This window comes from Panthera pardus, unplaced genomic scaffold (assembly GCF_024362965.1).
Source record: "Panthera pardus isolate Hobbes unplaced genomic scaffold, ASM2436296v1 HiC_scaffold_3, whole genome shotgun sequence".
NCBI lineage: Eukaryota > Metazoa > Chordata > Mammalia > Carnivora > Felidae > Panthera > Panthera pardus.
This window is the reverse complement of record NW_026526876.1, coordinates 33385518-33411381: the sequence shown is the minus strand read 5'-3', so window position 1 is coordinate 33411381 and position 25864 is coordinate 33385518. Positions and strand designations below refer to the sequence as shown.

General features: G+C 55.9%; 1 protein-coding gene across 3 annotated transcripts; it reads right to left on the bottom strand.

Annotated features, from left to right (window-relative positions):
- Positions 1-1123: 1123 nt before the first annotated feature.
- On the bottom strand, positions 1124-25864 carry JUP (junction plakoglobin). Of its 3 annotated transcripts, none has more exons than XM_019435452.2 (15): positions 25636-25864; positions 14976-15188; positions 13041-13300; positions 12585-12823; positions 11642-11843; positions 10687-10831; positions 10473-10576; positions 8464-8802; positions 7122-7277; positions 6816-6935; positions 3812-3962; positions 3579-3700; positions 2714-2753; positions 2304-2469; positions 1124-1983 (listed from the first exon to the last, which is right to left on the bottom strand). In XM_019435452.2, the coding sequence occupies exons 2-14, from the start codon at positions 15178-15180 to the stop codon at positions 2318-2320; spliced, it is 2235 nt and encodes a 744-aa protein (XP_019290997.1). In that variant the 5' UTR covers positions 15181-15188; positions 25636-25864; the 3' UTR covers positions 1124-1983; positions 2304-2317. The 3 variants fall into 3 exon arrangements, with proteins under 3 accessions (XP_019290997.1, XP_019290995.1, XP_019290996.1); XM_019435450.2 differs by having other exon boundaries at positions 25720-25863; XM_019435451.2 differs by having other exon boundaries at positions 14976-15185; positions 25720-25863.

The window sequence follows — 25864 nt, the reverse complement described above, 5'->3', positions numbered from 1 at the left end:
AGAGAGCTCTCTGTGAGGGTCATGCCCTGAGGAAAGGCCACATGAGAACTCGTCCAGGGGGCAGCTGTCTTGTACAAGCCAAGCAGCCAGCTTTTCCCAGGCATGGAATCTGCTGGGACCTTCATCTTGGACTTCCAGCCCCCAACCTATGGTATTTTGTTGTAGCCACCCAAGCAGAATAAGACAGGCCCTTAACACAGAGCACAAAGTGCTTTGTCCCTAAAAGTCCTTGTGATGTCTGAAAACTGTCCTGTCCCCTCCCCTCAGGGGAACTCGGCTCAGCATCTCAACGCCTCTTGCCCGCACCCCGCACCTGCCTCGCAGTCGGGCTCGCTGTCCCTGCCCCCAGCACATCCGTCCTGGAGCCACAGGACCATTGCGATTAGCTGTCCCCGGGAAGGGGAATTCGGGGATGTGGGTGGGGAACCGTCACACAAGCCAACGGTAGCGTGTGGTGGGTGAGATGATGGCGTGCACAGGGCATTACGGGGCAGAGAAGGGGCACCAGCTCAGCCCGGCTGGGAGCTGTGGGAGGTCATGGAGGAAGCAGCATTCCTGGAGTGAGGGCTGAGCTGGACCCCAGTGCGTGAGCAAGTGAAGGTATTCCAGGCAGAGGGAACAGCATGCACAAAGATTGGGAGGCAAGAACCAGCAGAGAGGATGCTGGTTGAGGGGACAGAAGGGAGGTGGGCAGGGGCCAGAGTGGGCCCACCACAGACTTTCAAAAAGGGGCCCAGACTCGAAGCCATGGGCCACAGGAAGTGTTGCGCCCGGGAGAAATCCACCAAAGGCACATTAAGGCTGGATGGGACAGGGCCAGAGGTTGAGGCCAGCGAGGAGGGCGCCCCTTGGAGAAAAAAGTGAGGCCTGGCGTCCCTGAAGGGGGGACGCACCTCGAGGCATATCTTTACCACTCCCACTCCCTAAGGTCCCTGTGAGTGCGGACTGAATTGAATCTACTCCAGATACTCAAATGTGCCTTTCTCCCTGACTCCCCTCCCTGTGTCTTTCCCACACACAAGGTGGTCATGAGTGCACGTGGGACCCAGCCAAGGAGGCATCGGGCTGCTAGGGGAGCCCCCAACGCCCCATCCCACACCCACCCCGCACAGCTTCCATCCGATCTGTGTGTTAGTTTTATTTCCTTTGCTTTGGTCTATACAAAAAAAAAAAAACAACCAATAACCAAAAACATAAAGCGATAATAATAAAACTCTCCGCTGGGACCTCCCCCAGCCCCCCACACCCACGTGCAGGAGGTGGTGGTGGGTTCGAAACAGGAAGGGGAAGAGAAAGCCCCTCACCGCACACCAGAGGGGTCAGCCAAGAGCACTTCTCAGGAGTCAGCTAGGGTGGTGGAGTGGGTGGGACGGGGCGGGATGGGGTGCCAGGGAGCTGTCCCCAGAGCTCCCAGGAAGGGGCCAGGTCCGGTTGAGTGTCCTGGAGAGAGGAGCAGGCAGTGTCCTGGAGTGGGGGACTCACTCTCCGCGTCTCCATCCCATCTCCTTGTCGGTCCCTGAACTTTTCAAGACAAGCTTTGGATTCTGGGATTTGGGGCCTTGAACCTGGGTCCTGGACACCCCAGGGGCTCGGAACAGTCGGTCGGCTGGAGTTCGGTGAAAAAATCAGGCCCGGGGGAGGAACCAAAGCTCTGTGGGGCCCAGGCTGCTGGAGTCAAGCCGCCTGGGCTGGGGGGTGGGAGTGGGGGTCGGGGGGTGATTGCCAGGTGGGGGAAGAGAGCAGGTGATTGAGTCTAAAGCTTTAGTTCCGGGGCCACAGAGGTGGGGAGGGGGTGTTGGGCCCTGGACCCACGGCCCAGGACAGAAAAGCAGGAGCAGATCACCATCCCAAGAAAGACGCTACAGAGGACCTCTGGAGGCGTGGGGTTCGGCAAGAAGTCGCAGCCCCGCTCCCCTGGGCTCAGGCACTTTTCTGTCTCGCCCCATCGCCTGCACGGAGAACCTCTCAGATGAGGAACCGCACCTGGGGGGTGAGGCAGACACAGAGAGGTCAGGGCAGGCCTCTGTCCCCTAGGAGCTCGTCCCCCCCGCCAGGTCACCCACCCACTACCCACAAAGGGGCAGGACTCCCCACCCCCTCAAGATAAGAGAGTAAGGTAGGCCACAGACACCTTCCTTGGCGGGTGCTCGACAGCAAGGGACCCACATTCATTCCCCCCCCAAAAAAGAGCCAAAGGTTCCAAGGAAACATGAGAGGGCCTCTTCCATGAGAAGCAGGTTCCAGCAGGGGGTGGGGGGGAAGCGTGTCTCCACAGCCTGCAGGCACGACAGAGGGCACCGTACTGGAAAGGAGCCAGCTAGGCCAGCATGTGGTCCGCCGCAGGGTAGGGGGGCCTCAGGCCGTCGCTGTAGGTGTCGATGGGATAGTCTCCGTCCATGTCCATGTGCATGTCCAGAGGGTCCAGGGGCACGTCACTCGAGTACATGGGGCGGTAGGTGGCATCCATGTCTGGGGAGGAGAAGGAAGGAGGACCTTCTAAAGTCTGTAGACCACCCTGCTGGACAGCCCTCCATTCATCTGCCGTGGGCCTGACCCCGTCCTCAAACTCCCACATCAGGGGACCTCCACGGGGATATCTGTGGATTCTATATGGTGTCTGCCACTGGGGACACAATGCCCCCTTCGCTCACACCCACAGACGTCCCACGACCCGGGCTCTTGGGGGTCCCTGAGGAACTCTGCACACACTTACCATCTGCGTAGGGTTCATTGATGGGGATCATGCTCTGGGCCTAAGGAAAGAGACAGAGAAACATTGAGGGAAGGGAGAAGGGCGGAAAATGTAGGCTCTGGGCTGGGGGTGGGCGGCTGGAGGTGCTTCTAGAAAAGGGGGCCGGGGGAAAACAAAGACCCCTTGAAAGAACAGAGGATGGAATGCGGTTATTCAGTGCCTCCGTGGACCCCTCCTGTCAGGCACCTCCTGAGCGTGGAAGGTCCCACCATTCATGCTTGGGGGCACCCACAGAACTAGAGCAGCCCTGGGGACGGGAGTGCACCCGGGATCAGGGCAGCCGCTAGCCTATAGAGCACCTCCATGCAAGTTAGAAAAAGGCACCCTTTCTCAAATGCTTAGAATGTATAGTGTGGACAAAATAAAATTACCATTCTGGCAGGTCAAAATCAGAAAGACAGTTCAACCTATTACTTCCGTCTGCTAGAAATTGTCGTGGATGATCCAATTATAAAATAAAAATCAGGGTGCCTGGGTGGCTCAGTCGGTTAAGTGTCTGACTCTTGATTTCGGCTCAGGTCAGGATCTCATGGTGATGAGATCGAGCCCTGCCTGGGGATCCACACTGAGCATGGATGGAACCTGCTTAAGATTTCTCTCTCCCTCTCCCTCTGCCCCTCTCCCACTTGTGCGCATATTCACATGCACTCCCTCTCTCTCAAAAAAAAAAATAAAATAAAAATTTTAATTAAAAAATTTAAAGAAATAATTACAAAATAAAAATCTATGAGGTAGACAGTATGACAGGAGCCCCCTTAAAAGTGCTGTCTTTGTGCAGTGTGCAACTTGCACAACCAGACGTCACAGTCCAACCCAGGATACTCACGGCCTCCCAGGCAGCTGGGTCATGCTTGAAGAGGGAGTTGGTGAGCTCCACAGACACACGCTTACGATAATCTGGGTTCTTGTCCTCAGAGATGCGGAACAGGACAGCGGCAGCATAGGTGGCTGAGCAGAGAGGAAAGGAAAGACCAATTCAGGTGCCTGCCTCCACTCTGGCTGGAGGACTAACACTCAGCCCTCCTCTGTTACCCCCTCGCCCACAGCACAGCCCCTCACCTGTGCCCTCGTTGCGAGAGTGCAGTAGCTCCATGAGTGGGGACGAGGCCCCCTCGGCATCAATGGCATCAGCTGCCTCCTTGTCCTGGGCCAGCTCACACAGCACCCCGGCGGCTACACGCTGGATGTTCTCCACTGATGAGTACAGGAGCTGGGCAGAGGGCATGCAGGGTGGGGAAGGGGTGGAGGTGGATGAGGGGTAAGGCAGGCAGGGGGGCAGCCTGCCTCCCAGCCCTGTCCATCTCTGCCTCCCTTCTCTGGATTTAACACAAGCTCATACCAGAAAGGGTAGAAAGTCTAAGAAAGGTATAAAGAAACAGAAAGAAAGCCAGCCATGATTCCCCACCCACATACAACCTCTCTTAATACACTGGCATATTTCCATCAGATTTTTATCGCAGTCCTGTTTTTTTATCTATAATTTTTTAAGTTTATTTATCCATTTTGAGACAGAGAGAGAGAGAGCGTGTACACATGTGCACATGAGCAGGGGAGGGGCAGAGACAGACAGAGAGAGAAAATCCCAAGCAGGTTCCGCGCTGTCAGCAAAGAGCCCCATATGGGGCTCAAACCCATGAACTGGGAGATCACGACCCAAGCCGAACCTGAGTCAAATGCTTAACTGACGGAGTCACCCAGGCACCTCATTATCTATAAAATTTGATCTATAAACATTTTTGATGTTTATTTATCTTTGAGAGAGAGAGAGAGAGAGCAGGGGAGGGGCAGAGAGAGAGAGGGAGACACAGAATCTGAAGCAGGCTCCAGGCTCTGAGCGGTCAGCACAGAGCCTGACGTGGGGCTCGAACTCCCAAGCTGTGAGATTATTATCTGAGCCGAAGTCGGAGGCTTCACCGACTGGACCACCAAGGCACCCCTAAGATTTTGTTTTTAAGTAATCTCTACACCCAACGTGCGGCTCAAACTCACAACCCAGAGATCAAGAGTCTCATGCCCCACCAACAGAACCAGCCAGGCACACCCCCCCCATAGCATGTATTTTGATACTTTGATTCCTGTTTGTTTGGGTTTTTTTTTTTACCTAACATTGTAGCATAAGGCATTTTCCTACATTATTAAAAAACATTTCCTAGAAATCTATGAGCTCATATTGATAAGAGAAAAAGAGTAATGCTAAAAAGCAAAACAATAACAAAAACAAAAAAAACCCATTGGTCACAATAGGAGGTCACAACAGTGCCAATCCCTCACTCTGAACTCTAAAGGGAAAAAATTTCTCGGGGAGCCTGGGTGGCTCAGTCGATTAAGCATCCAACTTTGGCTCAGGTCAGGATCTCACACTTTGTGGCTTTGAGCCCCAGGTTGGGATCTGCGCTGACAGCTCAGATCTTGGAGCCTGCTTTGGATTCTGTGTCTCCCTCTCTCTCTGCCCCTCCCCCGCTCACACACGTGCTCTCTCTCTCTCTCTCTCTCAAAAATAAACATTTAAAAGTAAAATAAATAAATAAATAAATAAATAAATAAATAAATAAATAAATGGAAAAATTTCAAAAGCAAAAATTCATTAACATTGCTATATATGGCCATATGATATAATGGCCATTCTTTTTTATTTTTTTATTTTTAATTTTTTTTTTTAAATTTTTTTTAATGTTTATTTATTTCTGAGAGAGACAGAGACAGAATGCGAGTGGATTAGGGACAGAGAGAGAGGGAGACACAGAATCCGAAGCAGGCTCCAGGTTCCGAGCTGTCAGCACCAGAGCCCGATGCGGGGCTTGAACTCACAAGCTGTAAGATCATGACCCGAGCCGAAGTTGGACACTCAACCGGCTGAGCCACCCAGGCGCCCCATGGCCATTCTTTTTTAAACCATTCCCTTATCATTGGACATTCATTTTGTTTTCAATTCTTATAAGTAACATTGCGATTGTTGGCTATAGGTATACATTTCCGCCACATTTTAAATTAATAAATAATTATCCCATAAGACTTGTACTACTTAGTCAAAGGATATGAATATTTTCAGGCTCTCTATATAGATTGTAGAACTGCCTGCCGGAGAGGTTTTATCATCTTCTCTCCTCACCGGCAGGATATGGGACTGCCTATTTCATCACATCTTTGCCAGCACAGGGCACTCCCGTTTTTTTTCCTTTGCCAGTTTGATAGTGGAAAATAGGATCTCACTGGGAATGTGAGCTTCTCTTCTTTAAACTCCTGGGGTTGGGCATGTTTATAAGCCACCTGGGAGCTGCTTCTGCCTCTGCCCATCTAACCCCCGGGGTCTAGTATTAATGAGCTCTTTTATATGAAGGATATTAGACTCTTGTCTATTGTGATACCTGGAAACATTTTCCCAGTTTGCTGTTGATTTTTTTATTTTTATTTTTTTATTTTATTTATTTTATTATTTATCTTATTCTTTTATTTTGAAAAAGAGTATGAGTGGGGGAGAGGGGCAGAGGGAGAGAGAGAATCTTTTTTTTTTTTAAGTTTATTTTGAGAGAGAGAGAGAGAGAGAGAGAGACTGTGTGTGTGTGTGTGTGCGTGTGTGCGTGTGTGCGCGCGCGTGCATGAGTGGGGGAGATACAGTTGAGAGAGAGAGAGGGAGAGAATCCCAAGCAGGCTCTGTGTTGTCAGCACAGAGCCTGACACATAGCTTGAACTCACAAACAGTGAGATCGTGATCTGAGCCGAAACTGAGTCAGATGCTTAACTGACTGAGCCACCCAGGCACCCCTGTGTCGACTTTTTAACGCTTTTTAGGCTGTTTCTGACATATAGATGATTTTAGTGGCCATGTGGTTGAATCTTAAGCTATTTTTTTTCACTTGTGATCTCTTCCCTTGCTTTTGAGTTTGGAAAGCCGTTCCTATGCAGGGATTTGCTAAGTGGTCACTCCTGGCGTGGCCACTTTCCTCCAAACTCCTCCAAACACCTCTTGATGCCTGGCCCAGAGAGGCTGCCAAGCTCCCCCTTTCAGCAACGGGGATGCGCGGGGACTGGAGGAAGCTCTCCTGCCTCCCTGCCCCAGACTCACCTGCACAAACAGGGGGATGGTGTTCAGCCGGAAGATCTCCATGCGGTTCATGGGGTCCCGGGCGAGGATGTGCAGGGCTCCGGCACAGCCCTCCACAATCTCCTCCATCCTCACGCCGTCCTGCGTAAGAGGAGGCGGTGGGACATTGCGAAAGATGGCCCTTGGACGTGGCCGCACGCCCCCACCGTGACAATCTGACAAACCTCACTGGTCCTCAGAGTGTGCATCCACCACAACCTGCCTCCCCGTTTACACATACGTGCACACACATTCACAAAAAGGCCACTCCGACCCCTGGGGACTGACCGTGTATGGCTGCTGTGTGCCTGCAGCCACGTGGCGCTGGGCATCCTGGTGAGCCTTGACCAGCAACTGCACGAGGCGGGGAATGACCGCCGCCTCCTGCAGAGGGGCATGGTTGGCTGGACACAGGGCCAGATTCCTGATCAGGCCGATGGTTGCCTGACAAGCAAAAAGGACAACAATCAGGGACATTTCTTGGGCATCTGGAGAATCCCAATTTCCCAGCACCATCTCCTCCTTCCCTTGTCGTCTCCGTTTGCCAGACCACGAGACCACTCCCAGCCCACGTCCCTTATTCCATAGGATCGGTGGGTGCTCCTGTCTAACTCTAACAGCCCCTGCTAAAATGAAACCCCATTCCAGAACATGCTACCAGCCCCAGGCCCTGACTCTCACCCTTGCCCCTTCTCTCAGTACCCCTTCTCCCCCAGACACCCGAGTCTTACCCCTTTCCCAGTAACTCCCAAACCCTGCTTGGTTGACCCCCAAGCTTCCTGCTTTAGTGACACTCGTATTGTGATCAATCCTCAGTGAGGCCGCTCTGGGAAGAAGCCTCCTCCCCAGGGCCCCCGTCTCCCAGGGGCCACTCTGGCCTCCCAGAGTCCCTCGGGTTCTTACAAAGCAAGCTCTCATCTCATCTGACTCTCAAAACAAGCAGCCAAGAGAGCAGGGACAAAAATCACGAGAGCTGGGGACGTGAGCACAAGGTAGATGACCTGCCAAGGTCACTCTGCCACTTAGCTGCTAAGTCAGACCCTCCCCCCACCTCGGGCTGGCAGCAGGGACCAACCCGCAGGAGGGGCCACACACTACTGCTTTTTTTCTCACTATGGATTTTGAAAATTCAGTGTGTAACTACTTAGAGGCATTCTTATCTGTACTGTCAAAACTGTCTACAATTTCGCCAGTGGGAGTCCCTGCCAGCTGGCCCTCCTCTACCCGGGCAGCAACCTACAGAGAAGGCTGCACCCCTTCACGCCCTTAATCCCTATGGCAGACACTAAGTGTCCCCCCACCCCCCAGAACCCTTTCTGCTTTGTCTTTTTAGTATCCCTTCTGAGTTGTAGCGGGACACAAGGCCTTCAGGACACATGAGGCTTTGCCAGCTTCCTTGTACCTAGATGTGGCAACGTGATCAAGTTCCAAACTGTGAGCCGAAGCCACGCGTCCCGTGGACCAGAAACATTACCTGGGACCGCGTTAGAAATGCAGCGTCTGGCGGCCACCCCAGCCTATGGACTCAGGGCCCATTAGAGCGGCTTTGCCTGCACTGATTTGGCACCTAATCCCGACGGCAGAGAGCTCCTTCCCCTCGCCCGGCCCCCACGGCGGCCACAATAGGTACCTTGACCAGCGGCCACTGGTTGGGCTGGTTGAGCAGCTTGACGATGGCCGGGATGCCGTAGTTGAGGCGCACGGAGTTCTGGGCCATCTCGGCCTCCGGGTGACGGCTGGTGAGGTGGCGCAGGGCGCAGACCGCAGGCTCCGTGATGTCGTCCTTGTCGCCGGCACGCAGGATGGCGTGGATGAGAGCCTCCACGCCGCTGTTCTGGGTCACCAGCGTCTTGTTCTTGCTGTTGTTGCACGTCAGGTTGGACAGCGTGCCCGTGGCGCAGGTGAGGACATTGACGTCATCCACGCTCAGTTGGTTCACCAGTATCTTCAGCACGCTCTCCAGGCCCTCCTGCGGGTTGTGGGGGAAGCAGTGGAGAGTGAGGGGGGATCCCCCACTCCCAGAAGCCTTTCCCAAATACGTCCGAGGGCAGCAAGATGAACTCACGGTCTGAAGCCCACCCAGCTGACAGCCACTGGGTCCTGCCTGCGTGCCCAGGAATCTTCATCCCTGTGATTCTGCCGACACCCCACAGGGAGGTGGTACTATCAGGGCGGTTGAGGGACTTGCGCACAGACCCACCGCCGGAGGACCAGCTCCAAAGCCAGGACTGACTCCAAGTTCGTGCTCTTCCTTCCACCCCCCTCCTGCCCCTCTCTGCATCCTCAGAGCCAGGCAGGGCCAGGAGGAAGTTGTTGAGGAGGCCACATGCCTTGGTGGCCCAGCTGACCCATTTTTCCCGGCTTCTCATCTTTCTGGGCCTTTGCTGCTGCCCCCTCAGCGGTCCCCAGACTAAATCCACTTTCAGGAAACATTCCTGCCCCAGAAGCCGCACTTCTCCCAGGGGAGCCACGTGGGCCTTGTGAACAGAAGGCCCCCAGGCTCTGGGATGACAGTTCTGGGTTCAAATCCCATCTCTGCCAATTTACTAGCTGTGAGCGAGGGCCATCATGTAACTCCCTGGGACTCTGTTTCTTCACCTAACCAACTGGGTCTCACATTCCACTCCAGTTGTTGAAAGACATAAGCGAGCCAATGTGCACAAGTGCCTAGCAGAGTCCAGCAAGTGGCCAGAGCTGAATAAACAGCCTACGGATGGGGGTGGGGGCCTCTTAGGAACGGTAGTCAGGTTGGAAAGGGAGACCAGGAGTCCTGTCCTAAAACTGCATTTTTCTTTAAGTTGTGTTTTTAGCCAGCAGAGGCCCCAAGCTGTCTCTTGGTGTATTACTGTTCCTCGCCACCGGGTCTAGGTCAAAACTATTCCCCTGGTACCACCTGGGAACGTGTGGCTTAGGAACATCAGTGCCTTCATCTATTCTCCTTCCTGAATCTTTTTTTTTCTTAATTTTTTTTTTTTTAATTTTTAACATTTATTTATTTTTGAGAGACAGAGCATGAGCAGGGGAGGGAGAGAGGGAGAGAGAGAGAGAGAGAGAGAGAGAGACAGAATCCGACGCAGGCTCCAGGCTCTGAGCTGTTTGTTAGCACAGAGCCCGACACGGGGCTCGAACTCACGGACCGCGAGATCATGACCTGAGCCGAAGTCGGACGTTCAACCGACTGAGCCACCCAGGCGCCCCTAATTTTTTTAAATGTTTATTCATTTTTGAGAGAAAGACAGAGACAGAGACAGAGACAGAATGCGAGCAGGGGAGGGGCAGAGAGAAAGGGAGACGCAGAATTCAGACAAGGCTCCAGGCTTTGAGCTGTCAGCACAGAGCCCGATGCAAGGCTCGAACTCACGAACCTCGAGATCATGACCTGAGCCGAAGTCAGACGCTTAACTGACTGAGCCACCAGGGACCTCTCCTTCCTGAATCTTTAGCAGTGATTAGAACCTTAAGCTAAAGGGATGAGGGTCTGCAGGGTATTTCCAGCCTCAGCCACAACAGGGCAAGACTGCGAGGCCTCAGGCCTCCCACGGTTCCTGAGGTCAGAGTCCCAGACAGGAGCGTGCATGTGGCAAGAGGGGAGGACAAGGTGGCTGAAGAGGTGGACCCAGGCCCGAACGCCTCCCTCACCTGTTTGGTGGCCACGTCCGAGAGATTACGCAGGGTCCAGAGGCAGTTCTGTACGAGGCGGGGGCTGTTGCTTGTCAGGTGTTTGCCCAGGGCCTGCATCCCACCTGGGGCACAGAACAGGGAGCATGTCAGCCACGGAGAGCATAGCTGGCCAAGCCTAGCTGCTGGACAAGGCCTTCACCCCGCCCCTCCTGGCCACATGGGCCATACTCACCAGCCTCCACAATGGCGGGCTTATTGCTGGGACACACAGACAGCACCTTGAGCACGCGGCTGGTAGTCCAGAGCAGCTTCTCATAACTGTAGTTGCGCATGATCTGCACGAGGGCCTGGGGTCCTCCGTTGGCTAGGATGATGAGCTGGGGCGGCGGGGGAGACAGTGGAGAACAAGTGTGAGACAGACAGGAAATACGACAAGGAACAAGGAAAGGATTGGGGGTGACAGAGCTGTCATTACTGAGCTTCAGCCAAAACCCGAATAGCTTTTGTGACTGGCAAAGAAATCCAAAATTTTGAAAAAAGGATAATACACAATGCTGACAAGGATGAGGTGAAATGGTACTAACATACACCACCAACAATGACATTGTAAATAATACAATCCTTTCGGAAAACGATCTGGAAACCTGGGTAAAAGCTCAGAAACATTAAAAATCCTTCGCCCCACTGATGAAAAAATTTTCTATTCCCTGGGAAAAGCTGTGTGCCCAAAGATGTTCGTTACCGCACTGTTTATAAGGGTGGAAAATTGAGAGCAATCTAAATGCCCTCAGAAAAAAGTCTCGGGACTCCACTTAATGAGATGCTATTTGCCCCTACAGAGGGTGCTTTTGAGGATGATACAGCAACAACAAACAAAAAAGAAAACGTAGGAAACAGATGCAAAGTTGCACATTTGCCATGACTACAACCACGGACAAATATGCCCACAGGATAGCACTGCAGGAAGCACGCGGAGACAGCAGTGGCTGTGTGAGGACGGTGCCTTTTTTCCTTTCCTTTTCCTAATCCTCAAAATATTTCAGTTACATAATGAGACATGTACAGCTGCATGTACTCATGTATTTAACCTAAAAATGGTGAGGGGGCAGTGGCCGGAAGCTGCAGCGGGACAGAAGGCGATGCGCGGGAAGGCTGCGGCTCTCGGCTGGGGGCGGGGCGCAGCCCACCTTGCTCTCCTGGTTGCCGTAGGCCAGGAGCTGCAGGCAGTCGGTGGTGATGGCCAGGAACTTGGGGTTGTTCTTGTTAAGCAGGGGCACCATCTTCTGCAGCCCGTCTGCCAGGCGCACCGCCATCTTGGCGCCCTCCTGGTAGAGCAGCAGGTTGTGCAGCGTGGTGATGGCGTAGAACAGGACCGACTCCACGGGGGAGCTGGGAGGGTGGGCAGGGGGTTAACAGGAGTCGGGGCCCTGGCATACATGCAAGCTAACCTCCCCCAGGAAGCCCTCCCCTTACCAACACCCCTGTAGACATAGCCCTTTACTAAAATCTCTTTGTCCCCTGAGCCCAGCCCCACTCTTATGCATGGAGCACACAGCACCGTCCCTCTCCCCACTGGGAGACCACAACTCTTCCTGCTTCTGGGCTCCTAGCCCAGTGCTGAGTGCCTAGTAGGTCCCCTGGACATCTGTCTCTACTAACTAACTACCATATGGGAGGCCGTGTGCTAGAGAGGTCTTGCAGAGGGGGGGTCAGAGTATCTCCAACCTCGAGGAACTCACAGCCCAGGATGGAGGTAAGGAAAAAGGCCAATCAATATTAACAGGATGGGAAAGATAAAGGTGGCAAGGGTCTTTGCACATGCTGTTCCTTCTGCCTGGAATGGCCTTCCCTTCACCTACACAGGCTAAGCCCCACTCATCCGTCAACCGCCTGCTGCTAAAGTGCACAGTGTCTCGCGGCTCTGAGAAATCCTGGACAGACCTCTGCCCTAGCCTATACTGTATCCTAATAACTAATGTGCCAGTTACATGCCTGCCTCCCCTGCTGGGCTGTGAGTAGCTGAGCACCAGGACTGGGCATGGTTCTCTACCTGGCACATAGTAGGGCTTCAGTAAATGTCTGAAAGGGAGAGGAAAGCCCCAGTATCCCACAGCAAGCAGGGGCAGTCACCTGAGCATGCGGACCAGGGCAGGGATGCCGCCTGACTTGAAGATGGCAAGGAGCCCCTCGCGGTGGTGGGAGAGGTTATGCAGGATGCTCGTGGTGCAGCGGGCCGTGTCCAGGTCACTGGTGTTCTGCATCGTACGCACCACGGCTGCCACCAGCTGGGGTGAGCCCATCAGCGCCCGCCGCGACGCCTCTTTCTTGGACAGCTGGTTCACGATCATGGCTGCCTTGGTCACTACCACCTGAGCGGTAGAAGGAAGGATGGGAAAAAGTGAGCAGACGGGCCGGGCTGGCTGACACTGGAGATGGAGGGGCCAGGTGACCCCTCCACAGAGCTCGGAGGGACCCGGGTCAGTCTTTCCCCGCTGATGGGGCCCCAGGTAGGGCCATCCCCTGCAGACACCTGACCTTTACCCCCCTCTCTGCCCTGCCCCCACCCTGGCCAGGCCCCTTACGGACCGGGTCCTCATCGTTGAGCAGTTTGGTGAGTTCGGGCAGGGCCCGGGTGGCCAGCTCGGCGTCGTCCTGGTAGTTGATGAGATGCACGATGGCTGACTTGAGCAGCTGGGACGGCTCGGCCAGCCGCTGCAGGTTGGTGGCCTGCCCCTCCACCTGGGTGGCCAGCAGCAGTGAGCTGTCTTCACCTGTCACGCCAGGACACATGGCCTCCCGCACCCGCTTGGCTCTGGCCGTCGTGGACATCTGGTACTCCAGGTCTCCTGGGGGCCAACGGGCAGGGACTGAGCTGCAGGAGGTGGGTTGGGTGGGGGGACACTGGGGAGCAGGGCAGGCCTTGCGGACAGCCCACCTGGGTTCTGTGGCCTCGCTCCCCACCCCCGCCGACCAAAGCCCCAGGACACCACTCGCAGTCCTGCCTCTAACAGAGGGGAGGTCACCATCGCCTCAGTTACATCAGCTGTAAAATGGGGTGCCACCTGTTCTGTCCATCACAGGGAATTCTTATGGGAATTAAGTGAGATAATAGTTGTAAACTGCTCTGCAAAGAAAAGATGTAGTGCAAATGTCACTACAAAACCGTGAGTGAATATTACTATTCATAGGAATAATTAACATTTTTGGAGTATTTCCTATGTGCTTAGCTGTGAATTAAATGCTTTCCTTATATTTTCTCAGTTAGTCCCACCATAACCCTACAAGATAAGTACTATTATTATCTCTACTTTACAGATGGGGAAACTGAGGCACAGAGCGCTTATAGGAGCCCAAGCTGAGGTGTGAACTCAGACAGCCTGACTCCAGAGCCCAAACCCCAACCCAAGGCCCCTCCCTTAACAATCAGGTCGGGGTAGCATGAGACAACCTAAGTCTCCTTTCAAGTCTGATATCTCATGACTCTAATTATATCCTCATCATCTCTAAAGGAGGCAACTCTCCCATTACATAGGCTAGCAAATAGAGGCCCAGAGGGCCAGCCAGTATCATACAGCAGATCAGAGGGAAAGTCGGGACTGTGGGTTTCAGAAAGCAGGAGGTGGGTTCTCAGCTCAGACTGCAGGTTCCATCCATCCCTGGGTGGGTCCAGGAGTCCTACGGATAGGTGCCCACGCTCCCCAGGCAGCCCTACCCTGGCAAGTGTCCCAATGCCCTGGGGGGAGACAGGCGGAGGCTCCATCCCCCAGTTAGTGGGGGAAGGAGACACCGCTGGGCTTTCCCACCTGGGTGCTGTACTTGTAGCTGTCAACACCACGCCCGCCCGGGCCGGCCCTGCCAAGCCTGCTGTCCGGGAGGAGACCCCCAGGGGCAGGGGCTGAGCTCCACCCACACGGCCCACCCTATACCTTCCCCAGCTCCCACAGCTCATCCTGCTCAATGTTCGGAGCCCTGAGGACAGCTGCAGACAGCAGTCCTAGGGCTCGGATACTCCTCTTCCCGAGAGAGGCTAGTACCCTGGCCGGTGTGGCATCCCCACTCCTAAGCCCCAGAGCTCAGAGCCAGAAGCCAGGTTGTCACCCCCCCACCTGGCCTCAGCCTATCTACAGGTCTCCTCCTAGCCCCACCAGGGGCCCTGTCTCCGCATCAAACTTGAGGCTCCTGGAACAAAAGGACCATCTTCCCCTATAGTGCAGGGGTCCCCTGAGGGCAACAGTGATGCCTCCTCATTATACTGTAAGTTCACTGAGGGCAAAGACCACACACCTTCAGACAGGTGGGCAGAGTCTATGCTTCCCCCTCTGTACTAGAAGTTCAAGGAATAGGAATCTGCCTCCCTCTCAGATGGGGGCACCCTGAAGTAGCTGTGCCTCCTCCCTCAGAGGGGAGGCCCCCTAAAGTCTGTCTCCTTTGGCCCTGATTTCCCTCCAGTGTCCAGGCTGGTTTTCTGCTGAGATATTTCAATGTAATAGTTTCCATGAAATAGTCCCCAGGGATCCTGACCTTGGCTCTGGGGCACCTGAGTGTAGGTGGTGGTCTTCTTGAGCGTGTACTGGCGCCCGCAGGCCTCATCCTCCTCCATGATGCCCTTGCTACTGACCGAGGGCACACAGGTGTTGGCCCCCGAGTGGATGCCAGAGTCATAGGTGTATGTCTGTTGCCACTCAGTCACCTTGATGGGTTGTTCGATCAGGTTCATCACCTCCATGGTGGCTGCTGGGGACACAAAGGAGGGGCAAGAAATCAGCTGGCTCCAGTGAGGCATCCCATCACCTGGTCCAGCCCCCAGCTTCAGCCCATCCGCAGGCCCAGGGAGGGACCGCCCACAGTAGGATACCCAGGTGTGAGTCCTGGGCTTCCATCTCTGACCTCCAGCCCAGGGTGGAGTGAACCCCATGGGGAGTGGGGCAGTAAGAGCAGTTGCCACAACCCAGCCCTCGGCAGGCTCACCTTGCCGTCCCTGCCCAATGCTCCCAGAGCAGGAGGCACTCGGGGCCTCTGGCAGCTTCTGGGGTTCTGCAGACCCACCCCCACGCACTGGGGCTCCCTGGGAAAGTCTGTGGTGAGGCAGCTGCGCTCTGAGCATTGGACAGGAAACTGGGTGGGGCAGGGAAGCAGTCAGACAGGTTTCTCTGGAGAGCCCCGGAGGCTGCTGGGAGAAGTCCAAGGCTCCCTTGGAGACTCTGGGATCTCAGGATCTTTCCTGAAGATGGGGCAGGATCACAAGTGATCCCAGAGGCCCGAGCCCTAAGACCCCTGTCTCTCCAGCACCCCAGTTCCTGCCAGGCTTTTCCAGAATTCCGTGCCCCACTGACGGGTTCAAATAACAGCCACATACCAATTCACCTCTCCGCAGAGCCCAGCCCTCGTTTGCAAAATGGGGTAACAGCACCTCCCTCGCAGGTTGTTGTGAGGCCCAGATTGGTGAAGGACCCAGCCTGGTGCCTGGCACGTAGTAGGTGCTCCGTGTTGGCGGCCACGGCCATGTATCAGTGCTTCCTCTCCCTCAGGGATGTTTTCCCATTTCTAGTCTTCCTAGAACCCAGGCTAGAGATGAGGGGTGGGGCAGGCCTCAGGAGGGGTCACTGCTTTTCAGGCACCCCTCCTGCTCTTTGCAGGGACTTGGGGACCCTTGAGGTTAATGAATCGCTGGCCCTACTCTGTTCCAGGGTGGTGAATTCCCACTTGGCCCACTTGGCTTCCCTGCCTTGGGAGCTGATTCGGGAGGAGAGGCGAGGCAAGGCGTGCTCCGGTTGAGGGCCAGCCTTGTGCCAAAGCTTTCACTGATGCCTCAGCCCCACAAGTGGGTTTTGAAGCATATGCTCTGCCCCCGCCCCATTTACAGACAGGGAAACTGAGGCTCCCCAGGGGAGGTGGCACAGTGGAGAAATGGCAGAGCTGGGACCAGGCACGGGCCTGAGTGACCCCCAAGTCTGTGGCCTTTGCACACACAGTGTGGCCTCAGACAGCAAGCAGACCACGGGCCAGTCCACCCATGACAGTGGACAGTACTCAGCACCTCAAACCCATGGTCCCGTCGTGATGGGGGACTGGGTGAGGCCAAGGGTGGTTCAGCTGGTTTAGCCTGACCCCACCCCAGGAACAAAGATCACCAGGGATACGTCTTCCCAGCGCTACCCTCGAGGAGGAGGCTGACTGAGCCTTCGGCCTCCCTGCCTTTTATGGCGACATGGGCTCCTTCCCTGCCTGTGAGCACACCTGGAGCAGGCAGAGGCAGGAGCCAGCCCAGCTCCCAGCCGCCTCCTCCTCTCCTCCCTTCACCCCGGGTGACTCAGAGTTTCGAGCTGACAAACAGAAGCAGGCCCAGAACACCAGACAGCAGGCTCCGTGCCACCAGATGCACCCAGCTGCTTCCCAGGCCTCGGCCAAGTGTGGCTATTTCAGGAGGAGCCCCCTCCCCCGCCCCCACCCTAACCACACACCGCCCAGCGCTCCTGCCTTCCGGGTGGGAGACAGAAAGAAGAGAGAAGTTTGGAGGAGCAAGCTTGTCACTGAGCCGCCATCGGGGAGGAGAAACCTCCAGGGAGGGGGCAGGGGACATCCAAGCTCTGCAGAAAGAAGGTGAAACTGTATCAGGATATGCAGTTGCGTTAACCCTGTAAATGCCACCACGCGGGGGCAGAGGGCTGAGCGGACATCTGGGCACTGAGCCTCAGTCAGATCTACTCCGGGCAAACTGGAAATCTCCAGTCCTGATCAGGAAGAATACCCCATCTGAGCCAGAAAGAGCCCCTCCCCAGCAGAGATCGCAGCCTACCCCTGCAGCTTCTGGGCCCAGGCAGGGGGTCGCGGGCCTCACCCTGAACCTCAGGAATCAAATACCCTTCCCTCGCCACCCCCATATCCACCGGGACCACCAAAGTCAAGGCTGGCCATAGGTGGGGCGTTTTGCCAGCAGGCCTCTCACCACCCCTCCCAGCTCAGGCTTGGAGCCAAGAGAAGCTGAGGGCTGGGCAGCTGCCCAGGGCCAGAGAGGGGCCACACGGAGGTCAAAGGATCCATGGGGGAGGGGACACTCAGCTGCTTTTACTATCAAATGAGTCTCATGCTTGCCTCAAGGCTACCGGGCAGGCATTTTATTATTCCCAATTTCCAGCTGAGAAGACTAAGGCACCACACTGAGAAAATGGCAGTGTTCCGCTCAAATCCAGGCCTGCCTCACTGCACACCAGCCCACTAAACAGGGCAGCTCCCCTCGCTCCTAACAAGGGACCTGGGGAAAGAGGGACACCCTGCAGTCAAGGAGGGGCAGCCAGGCCCAGGTGTAGAAGAGAAGGCGGCCCAGCTGATCTGGGAGGAACGCTGATCCCTAAGATTCTGGGCATAAGGAACCCCGCTTCCCACGACCAACGAGAAGGCCGAGAGGGTGGGCAAGGTGAGAGTCGGGACACAGTTCAGAGCGGACACACTCCAGAACTCTTTTGGAGGAAAGGATCCGGGGAGAGAGAGCTACTCCGGCAACAGGAAGGTCTAGAAGTCAGACGGCGCAGGCAGGACAGTCAACCCGCCCCCACCTTTCTCCTCACCGACTCCCAGGAGAGGCGGAGGAATGAATTCTCCCACAAGAAGCAAAAGTGCCGCTTTGGCAGTTCCCAGGGCGGAGGGGGCCGCACCCAGCCTGGTGTCGCCCCTCTCCACCCTGGACCTGGAGTGAGACCCGCCACAATGCCCCTGGACAGAGCCAGGGTGGAAGTGGGTGAGACAGACATGGCCCTGCCCACGCACTCAGGCCAGAGATGGGCAGCGCCAGACACAGGGCGGTTTTCTGAGTTGCATGGGGGGCCTTTGTTGAGCAGCACGATCTATTGTTGGCCACACAGGAGGCCGAGAAGCCGGCTCAGAGGTCACAGGGTGGGGTGGGGGACAGTACAAGGGGCAGGAAGAGAAGCCTGGGCCCTGGATGGGGAGTGCAAAGGAGCCTCCCTCCACGGGTCTACACTGGGTAGGAATCTGCAAGCAAGCTCTGGACACACCCTGCCCTTCATTCCTGCTTCCTCCCCAGCATGGTCAACCCAGCAGGCCAGCAGTAGGCACTCTAAGTCCAACACGGTCCCAGTCCCAGCAGAGTGTGGTCCAGTCCGGGCATTAAAAACAACTGCCATCGGCATGATCTCACAGTTCGAGAGCTGGAGCTCCCTGTTGGGCTCTGTGCTAACAGCTCAGAGCCTGATTCCTGCCTCAGCAGGAAGCTGTGACTCCTTCTCTCTCTGCCCCTCCCCCACTCACGCTGTCTCCCAAAAAATAAATAAATGTTAAAAAAATAAAAATAAAAATAAATAACTACCACCGGGGCGCCTGGCTGGCTTTCAGTGGAGCATGTGACTCTTGATCTCAGGGTTGTGGGTTCGAGCCCCACTTAGGGTGTAGAGATTGCTTACAAATAAAATCTTTTAGGGGTGCCAGGGAGGCTCAGTTAGTTGAGCATCTGACTCTGGCTCAGGTCATGATCTCACAGTTCGTGACTTCAGGCCCTGCATCGGGCTCTGTGCTGACAGTGCAGAGCCCTTTTTGGATCCTCGGTCCCCCTTTCTCTCTGCCCCTCCCCTGCTTGCACTCTCTCTCTCAAAAATAATCATTAAAATAAAAAAACAAAAAAGAAAGAAACCTCTTTTAAAAAAATCTTTAAAGAAAATTTGAAAACAAAAAACTGCCACCAGAGCTACCTCAGGCCCCTGCCACCACCAGCACCGCCATCGCCATCGGGGTTGGGCTGGGCTGGGCTGGGCTGCAGGATGCCAAGTGTCACTAAAAGACCTGGGAACGAGGATAGGAATGGGCCGCCCAAGAAGCGTGCTGGAAGCAGGCTTAGACACACTGCACAAGGGAGCTAGAAGTGCAGGCAGAGCCCTCCAGAAGCTCCTTGGGCCAGTGGCCACCATCCTATGCAAACTCCGATCACGGGCTCAGACAGTGACAGAGGAAGGGGACTATGGGTAGGGCAGGAGAGCATGTGAGTCAGGGAAGGGGATCCATCCATCTGGCTGTGTGCCCATGGGCAAGTCACCCGATTTCCTTAAGCCTCATATTCCTCATCTGCAAAGTAGAGATGATCAAGCCGCCCCTTTCTTCAGACCGTATGTGGATCGTGGATCTAACACAGCCGTGACCATGGAAGCCCTCTGTTGGCGGTCAAGACCCAGGGAGGCCTTCTTCTATTAGCAAAGCAAAGAAATGGCAGAGGAGGAGGCCAGCAGAGTCGGGCCTGCTTTTTGGGACCTGAGAGCCAGGACCCAGGGAGATCTGCCTCCCAACCCTAAGCCAGAGCCCCGGGGTGGGGTGGGGGGCTGGGTAGGAGGAGTTATATCCGGTCTGGGAGAGGAGGCCAGGTGGAGACACTGCTCTGCCCTCTCCCCTCTCCCCAGTCACATGTGCTGCTTCCTGCAGCCAGGGGCGGTGAAGCCAGTGAGGCCTGGACATTCCCCACATAGCAGCCCCAGGAGAGGCTGGGCTGAGCAGGGTCACAGCCCCCACCCTTCCCCACTGTCTCTGACTCCAGCAGAGATTTGACCAGCCGTCCCAAGCAGACAGAAGCAGACCCCAGAAAAGGCCAGAGACAGACATGACTGCTTCCCTTGTGAGCCCTGTCTACCTCATCGGGCTGGGACTTCTCAACTAGGCCTCTCCCCTCAGACTAGGGGCTCCAGGAGGAAACACCCCACCAGACTAGAGGTTCCTTAACAGAGACTGCGGTCTCTCCTTTCAGAATGGTCGTCCCAAGCTGGCAGAGACCGAAACGGGTGCCACCTATGGCCAGGGCCCTGGGGACAGGACAAGACAGAGGAGACCATCCTCCCGGATGCTTCCAGAGGAAAACCCTCACTTCCAGTCTGGAGGACAGCCCAAGCTGCTGCCCAGGACTGGCTGGGGGTGGGGGAGGCTCAGGTCAGACCGTCCCAGCCGCTGTTTGTTTTCTTCCTTCTGGGCTCCTTCCCAAAGCAAACAAACCAGGGTGGGGAAATGAAGGGAACTTGGAGGAGAGGGAAATGCGGGGCCAGGTGGCTTGGCCCTGGGAACCTCCGGGCTCCCCCCCTGGAGAGGGCTCCAGCTGGGGCTCCGGTCTCTGCTGGTGACCCTCCGAGGACAAAAACCTAAACCAGCGGATGACCCCAAACCGGGGCTCCTGGGAATGGAAAAATACTTCACCCAGCCTCAGAAAATAGCCAAGGGTGGACCTGCGCCAGGGACCGTATGGCACACAAGTGCCCCCATGGGGGGACTCGGGCAGCCCTGACCCCAGCTGGTATCCTCTCCTTAGGGGGTGGGTCCCTAGGGTTTCATTCTGTGAGGATCTGCCCCCCCCACCCCCGCTGCCCCCACCCCCAACCTTCTCCAGGAAGTACAGGAAAAAACCCACTATTAGTTCCCTGTTCTGCATTTGCTGGAGAAAACTAGGATTCGGAAGAAGGTTTGGTTAAAAATTTGTTATTGTAGTCAGAGCATGAGATCATCAAGATCGAGGCTAAGGAGAGGATGCTAAGAAAAAGAGAAAGGAAAGAAATGTTAGCAGTGGGATCATGGGTGATTTTTTTTTCTTCTTTTGTAAACTTTTCTAAACTTTCCAATTGTTTTTCACAATGATCAGATATTACTTTTTCAATCAAGAGGGAGGAGGACTCACATGGACCAAATTCCTCCTCACCCCCAAATAAGAAGCAGACTGATTGCCCAGTGTCATCCTAACTCTCCCTGTCCCTGTCCAGGCCTGCCACTCAGTCCAGTGTCCCCACAGTGGGGAAGGGATGCAGACCTGTTAAACCCATACTCTGTGGGTCACAGAAAGCTGAGCTTCCTGCCCTGAGGTCCCCCAAAGGCTGAGGTGCCAGGAGGCTGAGCAAAGAGCTTTCTCTTCAGGCCTGGCCAAGGAAGTTGCTAGAAATTGAGGCAGTCCATGCCCCCAGACCTCCACCAGATTCAACCGTGTCCTAAGAGAGAGGCCTCAAAATGTCACTTGCAGGGACACAAACCCGGGTGACCTGGCCCAGCCACACTTCTCTTTCTCTTCACAGGAGTCACAGGGCCGGCCGGCTCATGGATACCTGTCCCTCTCACTGCCAGGACTCTCTTCTCCCCAAAGACACAAGACTAGGAGTTTCCCCAGGGACCCCTGCAGACCTCAGACTGGCACCAGAGGTACTGACTCCTGCCTGCCCTCTCTCCTGGGCAGGACGGCCCCCCTCCAGCTCCCGTAGACAGAGCCCTGCTTCATCCTCCTCAGAGAAGAGTCTATTCTGATCTTTCATTGCTCTCTCTCACTCAGCAATGCAAGATCTCATCTCTAACAGACAGGAAGTCCTTCCTCTTGTCTAGCCTCCACTCCATCCCTAAGAGCATCAGTCCCAATTGCTCGTGTCCCCAGGGGTGATGGAAAACTGCAAGCCTGGCACCCCCTTTATAGCATCAGCCGGGGCTGAGATCACTCTCTTTCCTTCTCGGTCACATCAAGTGCCCTCAGCCTTCCATTCTCCAGGATCAATAATCACCATGTCTTGGGTCCCCTCTGGAACTCAAGAATCCAGAAGCCCAGTGCTGATGACATTGGAGCCCAGGCTGCACCCACACAGATGGAGGCCCCATTTCCCAGGCCCATCCTGGTGTCAGGTGCCCAGTGGGCAGAGGTGCCAGGAACCAGGAAGCTCTGAGAGGACCGTGACACCAGTGCCTCCCTCAGGGACCAAGGCTCTGGCTGACCCCACTCCCATCATCAGAAAGGCCCGCCTGGCCCCTCAGTCACCTGGCCCCAGAGCAGCCTGGCAGCACGGACTGGTACAATCCTGCAGGACGTGGCCCAGTCCTAAATCTGACTCTCATTTCTGTCTACTCTCCAGGGATCAGCCCTCCCCCCCCTTATCTTGGCACAGGCCCAGCCCCCAGCAAAGCAGGAAGCCCCACTTCCTCTACAGGGACAAACCCAGGACAGCTGAGGGTCTGGCCCAGCACAAGCCCAGAGGCAGCAGCAATTTTGACCTCTGTCTCCTCTCTCCCCCACCAGCCTCTTCCAGACATGGCCACTGCCCCTGGCCTTGGGGAGATAGCCCCCTCCCCCAGGAACTAAAACCCAAGCCAGGGAGGTTTCAGAGGGCTGGAGGCTAGGACATGAGTCACCCCCTCCTGACCAACCTGCCCCCACCTTCACCACCCACACATACCTTCCTGGGTCATTCAGAATTCTCCTCTCCCCAAACTCCCAAGCAGAGGCTCTCAAAGACAGATCACAGATTCATCCCAGGGCTGCAGTGGGGTGATACAGCAGGATGAGATCTGGGCTTGGAACCAGAGGATCCAAAGGCTAGTCTTGGCCCTGCTTGGGTCTCGCTATGCAACCTTGAGCAAGTTACTTAACTTCCCTGAGTTTCAATTTCCTCATCTGCTGAATAGGATAATGATACCTGCCTCTAGGGATAGTCATGAAGTGAGAACAGTTGATGAAAGTGCTTGGTATCTGTAAAGTCCTCCCTTACTTTTTTAGCCACCATTTATCAAGTACTTATTGGGTTGATTATTCCCATTTTGCAGAGATCACTGAGGCTCAGAGAGATGAAGTGACTTGACCAACACCACACGGGTTAATGAGTGACAGAGCTGGGATTCAAACCCAGCTCAGTCCACGCCCAAATCACTGCGCTCAGAACCGCCCTACTGTGACATCTTCCCAACTGTCCATGGACAATCACTCTGTCTCATTCTCAGGTGGATCCTCTCTGCAACCCCTCATCAGTACCTGCCCCGGGAGGGAATCCTTCCTACACACAGCCCCGAAGCCCAAACAGAGGCTCCAGAGGGCTGGAGATGGGGGCGGGGCTGGGGCTGGGTAGAGAAGGCTCCTGTCACCCAAGCTAGGGCTTGATCTAGCAAGAAATGACTAATGGGGGGAGGGGGGGGCGCCTGGGTGGCTCAGGGGGTTAAGCCTTGGACTTCGTCTCAGGTCATGATCTCACAGTTGGTGAGTTCAAGCCCCAACGTCGGGCTCTGTGCTGACAGCTCAGAGCCTGGAGCCTGCTTTGGATTCTGTCTCCCTCTCTCTCTCTGCTCCTTTCTCACTCATCCTTTCTCTCTCTCTCAAAAATAAATAAACATTAAAAAAAAAATGACTAATTGGGTCCTACCTTTTCCCCCCTCTACCTCCCATCCAGTGAATCACCAGTTTCCACCAGGTACCCCTAGAGATACCTCCTCAGTATTATCTTTTCATCACAGCCACAAACCAGATTAGCTAAACTAATCATTTAACCGATGTAATTATAATGCCTGCCCCTCCTCCACTTTGGCCCACAGAAGAGGGAAAACAGGTTATTTTTGCCCAAATTCCATCTCCTTGTGGTTCCCCAGAGGTACACTACCCACTAGAGCAAAAGAATGGGTTCCCTCCTCCGCCTCCCCCTAACCCAGGGCATTCTATGGGGGCTGGTCTGACCCCTTCCCACTGCCCCAACTACAACCACCAGAGAGGTGGTAGGTCTTCCCAAAGGAGTTAGGCGAAGCAGCCCTGATTCCCCCAATACTCCCTTCACCCCAGGACCAAGGGAGAGCCTGGCTTTTTGTATTTCCCCTCTGTTCCCCAGGAGGCTGGCATCCAAATCCCTACAAAAAGACCACACTTTAGATTTTTAAAAACCAGTGCTGAAAGCCTGGTGATCTCCAGCTCTGCCCAGGGAAGGGGTTCTCAGGAAACCAGGGTGAGGGCCCGTGCTCATGTTGCTCTCCTGAAACCTCCCCCTGCCCCCATACCTTCCTCCTGTCCCACTTTCCCCACGCAGCTCTCTCAGGAAGGAATGGCTGGGGAACGGACTGCAAAAGCCTCCAGAAGGAATGCACCTTCAAAATCCAGAAATCAAATGGAGACCAAGCCCCAAGCTCCACACTCTTCCGCCTCAAAACCCAGCCAGCTATATCACGTGGGGGGATGGGGTAGAGGAAAAAAAGGCTAGAACAATCGCTCCCCCCCACCCCCGTCAATTTGGCCCTGCCCTGCCCCACCCCCATTCCTGGGGAGGGGGGCAAAGCTGGGGAGAAAGCCACTGGCGCCGGCCTCAAGCGAGGGGGTGTGGTGGTCCCCGGAGACAGGAAGAGAAGGAAGAAGCTGCTTCCCCTTTGCCCCCCTCCCCCCACTGCCCCCTCGGGCCCCAGGGGCCCAGCAAACAGGATGGATGTGGGGGCAGGGAAAACAGGGTCAGAGCGCAGACACCAGCCCCGGTTCAGCTTGGCCAGCTGGGAGAGGAGGCCTTGCCCCAAGACGGACCCCCTAAGCCTGGGGAAAGCCCTGGAACAAGGAGGCAGGAAACCCCGCAGTGAAAGCCGCCGTGAATACTTCCTCCTGGAAAGTTTGTTTGGGGTGATTTGTTTCGACAATAAGAGGTTAGAGAAGAAGAGTAGTCCCGTTCCCCTATCGACACTCTGGAAGCAGCAGCTACTGGAAACTGGGCCAGTGAATTTTCCAGCCATGCACGACCCCTCCGCCCAGACCCCAGTCCGAGCCACGGGTGCCAGACACCAGCTGGGCGCGGAGCCGGGCCCCGCGCCAGTCCCGCTGTCATCGCATCCCACCTCCGCCGGCGCAGCCCTAACACGGCACCCACCGGGGCGGAGGGAGTCGCCGCAGGTACAGTACCGACGAGGCCCGGGAGCTGGAGGGCAGGGCCTCTGGACTCCGTGTGCTCACCTGCTCCGCAGGTGGGGCCCGCGTCGCTGGGAAAATGTGCGCTCGGCCCCCACAGTTGGGCAAGCCGGGCGCAGACAATAGGGCCCCACCCAGGCCTGGGGGAGTAGAGAGGGAGGGAAAGCGAGGATGACGCGTGAGGTGGGGTGAGAGTGGCCCCAAAGACACCAGCGGCAGCAAGTTTCCCGAACTGTGCATTCCTGACTACAGAGTGAGCCCTGGGACGCAGACGAGCAGGGCAAAGTCTCCCTCGCCAGCGTCGGGGCGAGAGTCGGGGACGCGGCGTCGGGCGAGCTCCACGGGCCCCAGGTCAGGCGCGACCCCACAGCCACCTGCGCTCATCCCTCCCCGCCCTTCTCAGATCTCCAGCTCACGCAGCCCCCAGCGCAATCGGCCCGAACCTCGCGCCCCCTAAGTGGCCGCGCCCAAGGGTCCCAGCGCGCCCCCTGCCGCCGGTGCAGGGTGGCGCTCCCCGGCTCGCGCCCTCACCTGCCCCGTGACGGCGGGGATCGGCCTCTCGGCCGCTTGCCGCCCTTCCCTCGCCCCAGCGATCCCTGCCCCGATCGTCCGCACCTGCGTGTGGAGCCTGGCCGGGCTGGGTAGGGGTCGGGCCGGGCTGGGAGCCGGCGCGGGCAGCGAACTGAGCTCGGCGCGCTCGGGCGGCGGCTGCTCCGGACTCTGGCCAAGGCAGCAACTCAGTAACCGAACAAAAGGCGAA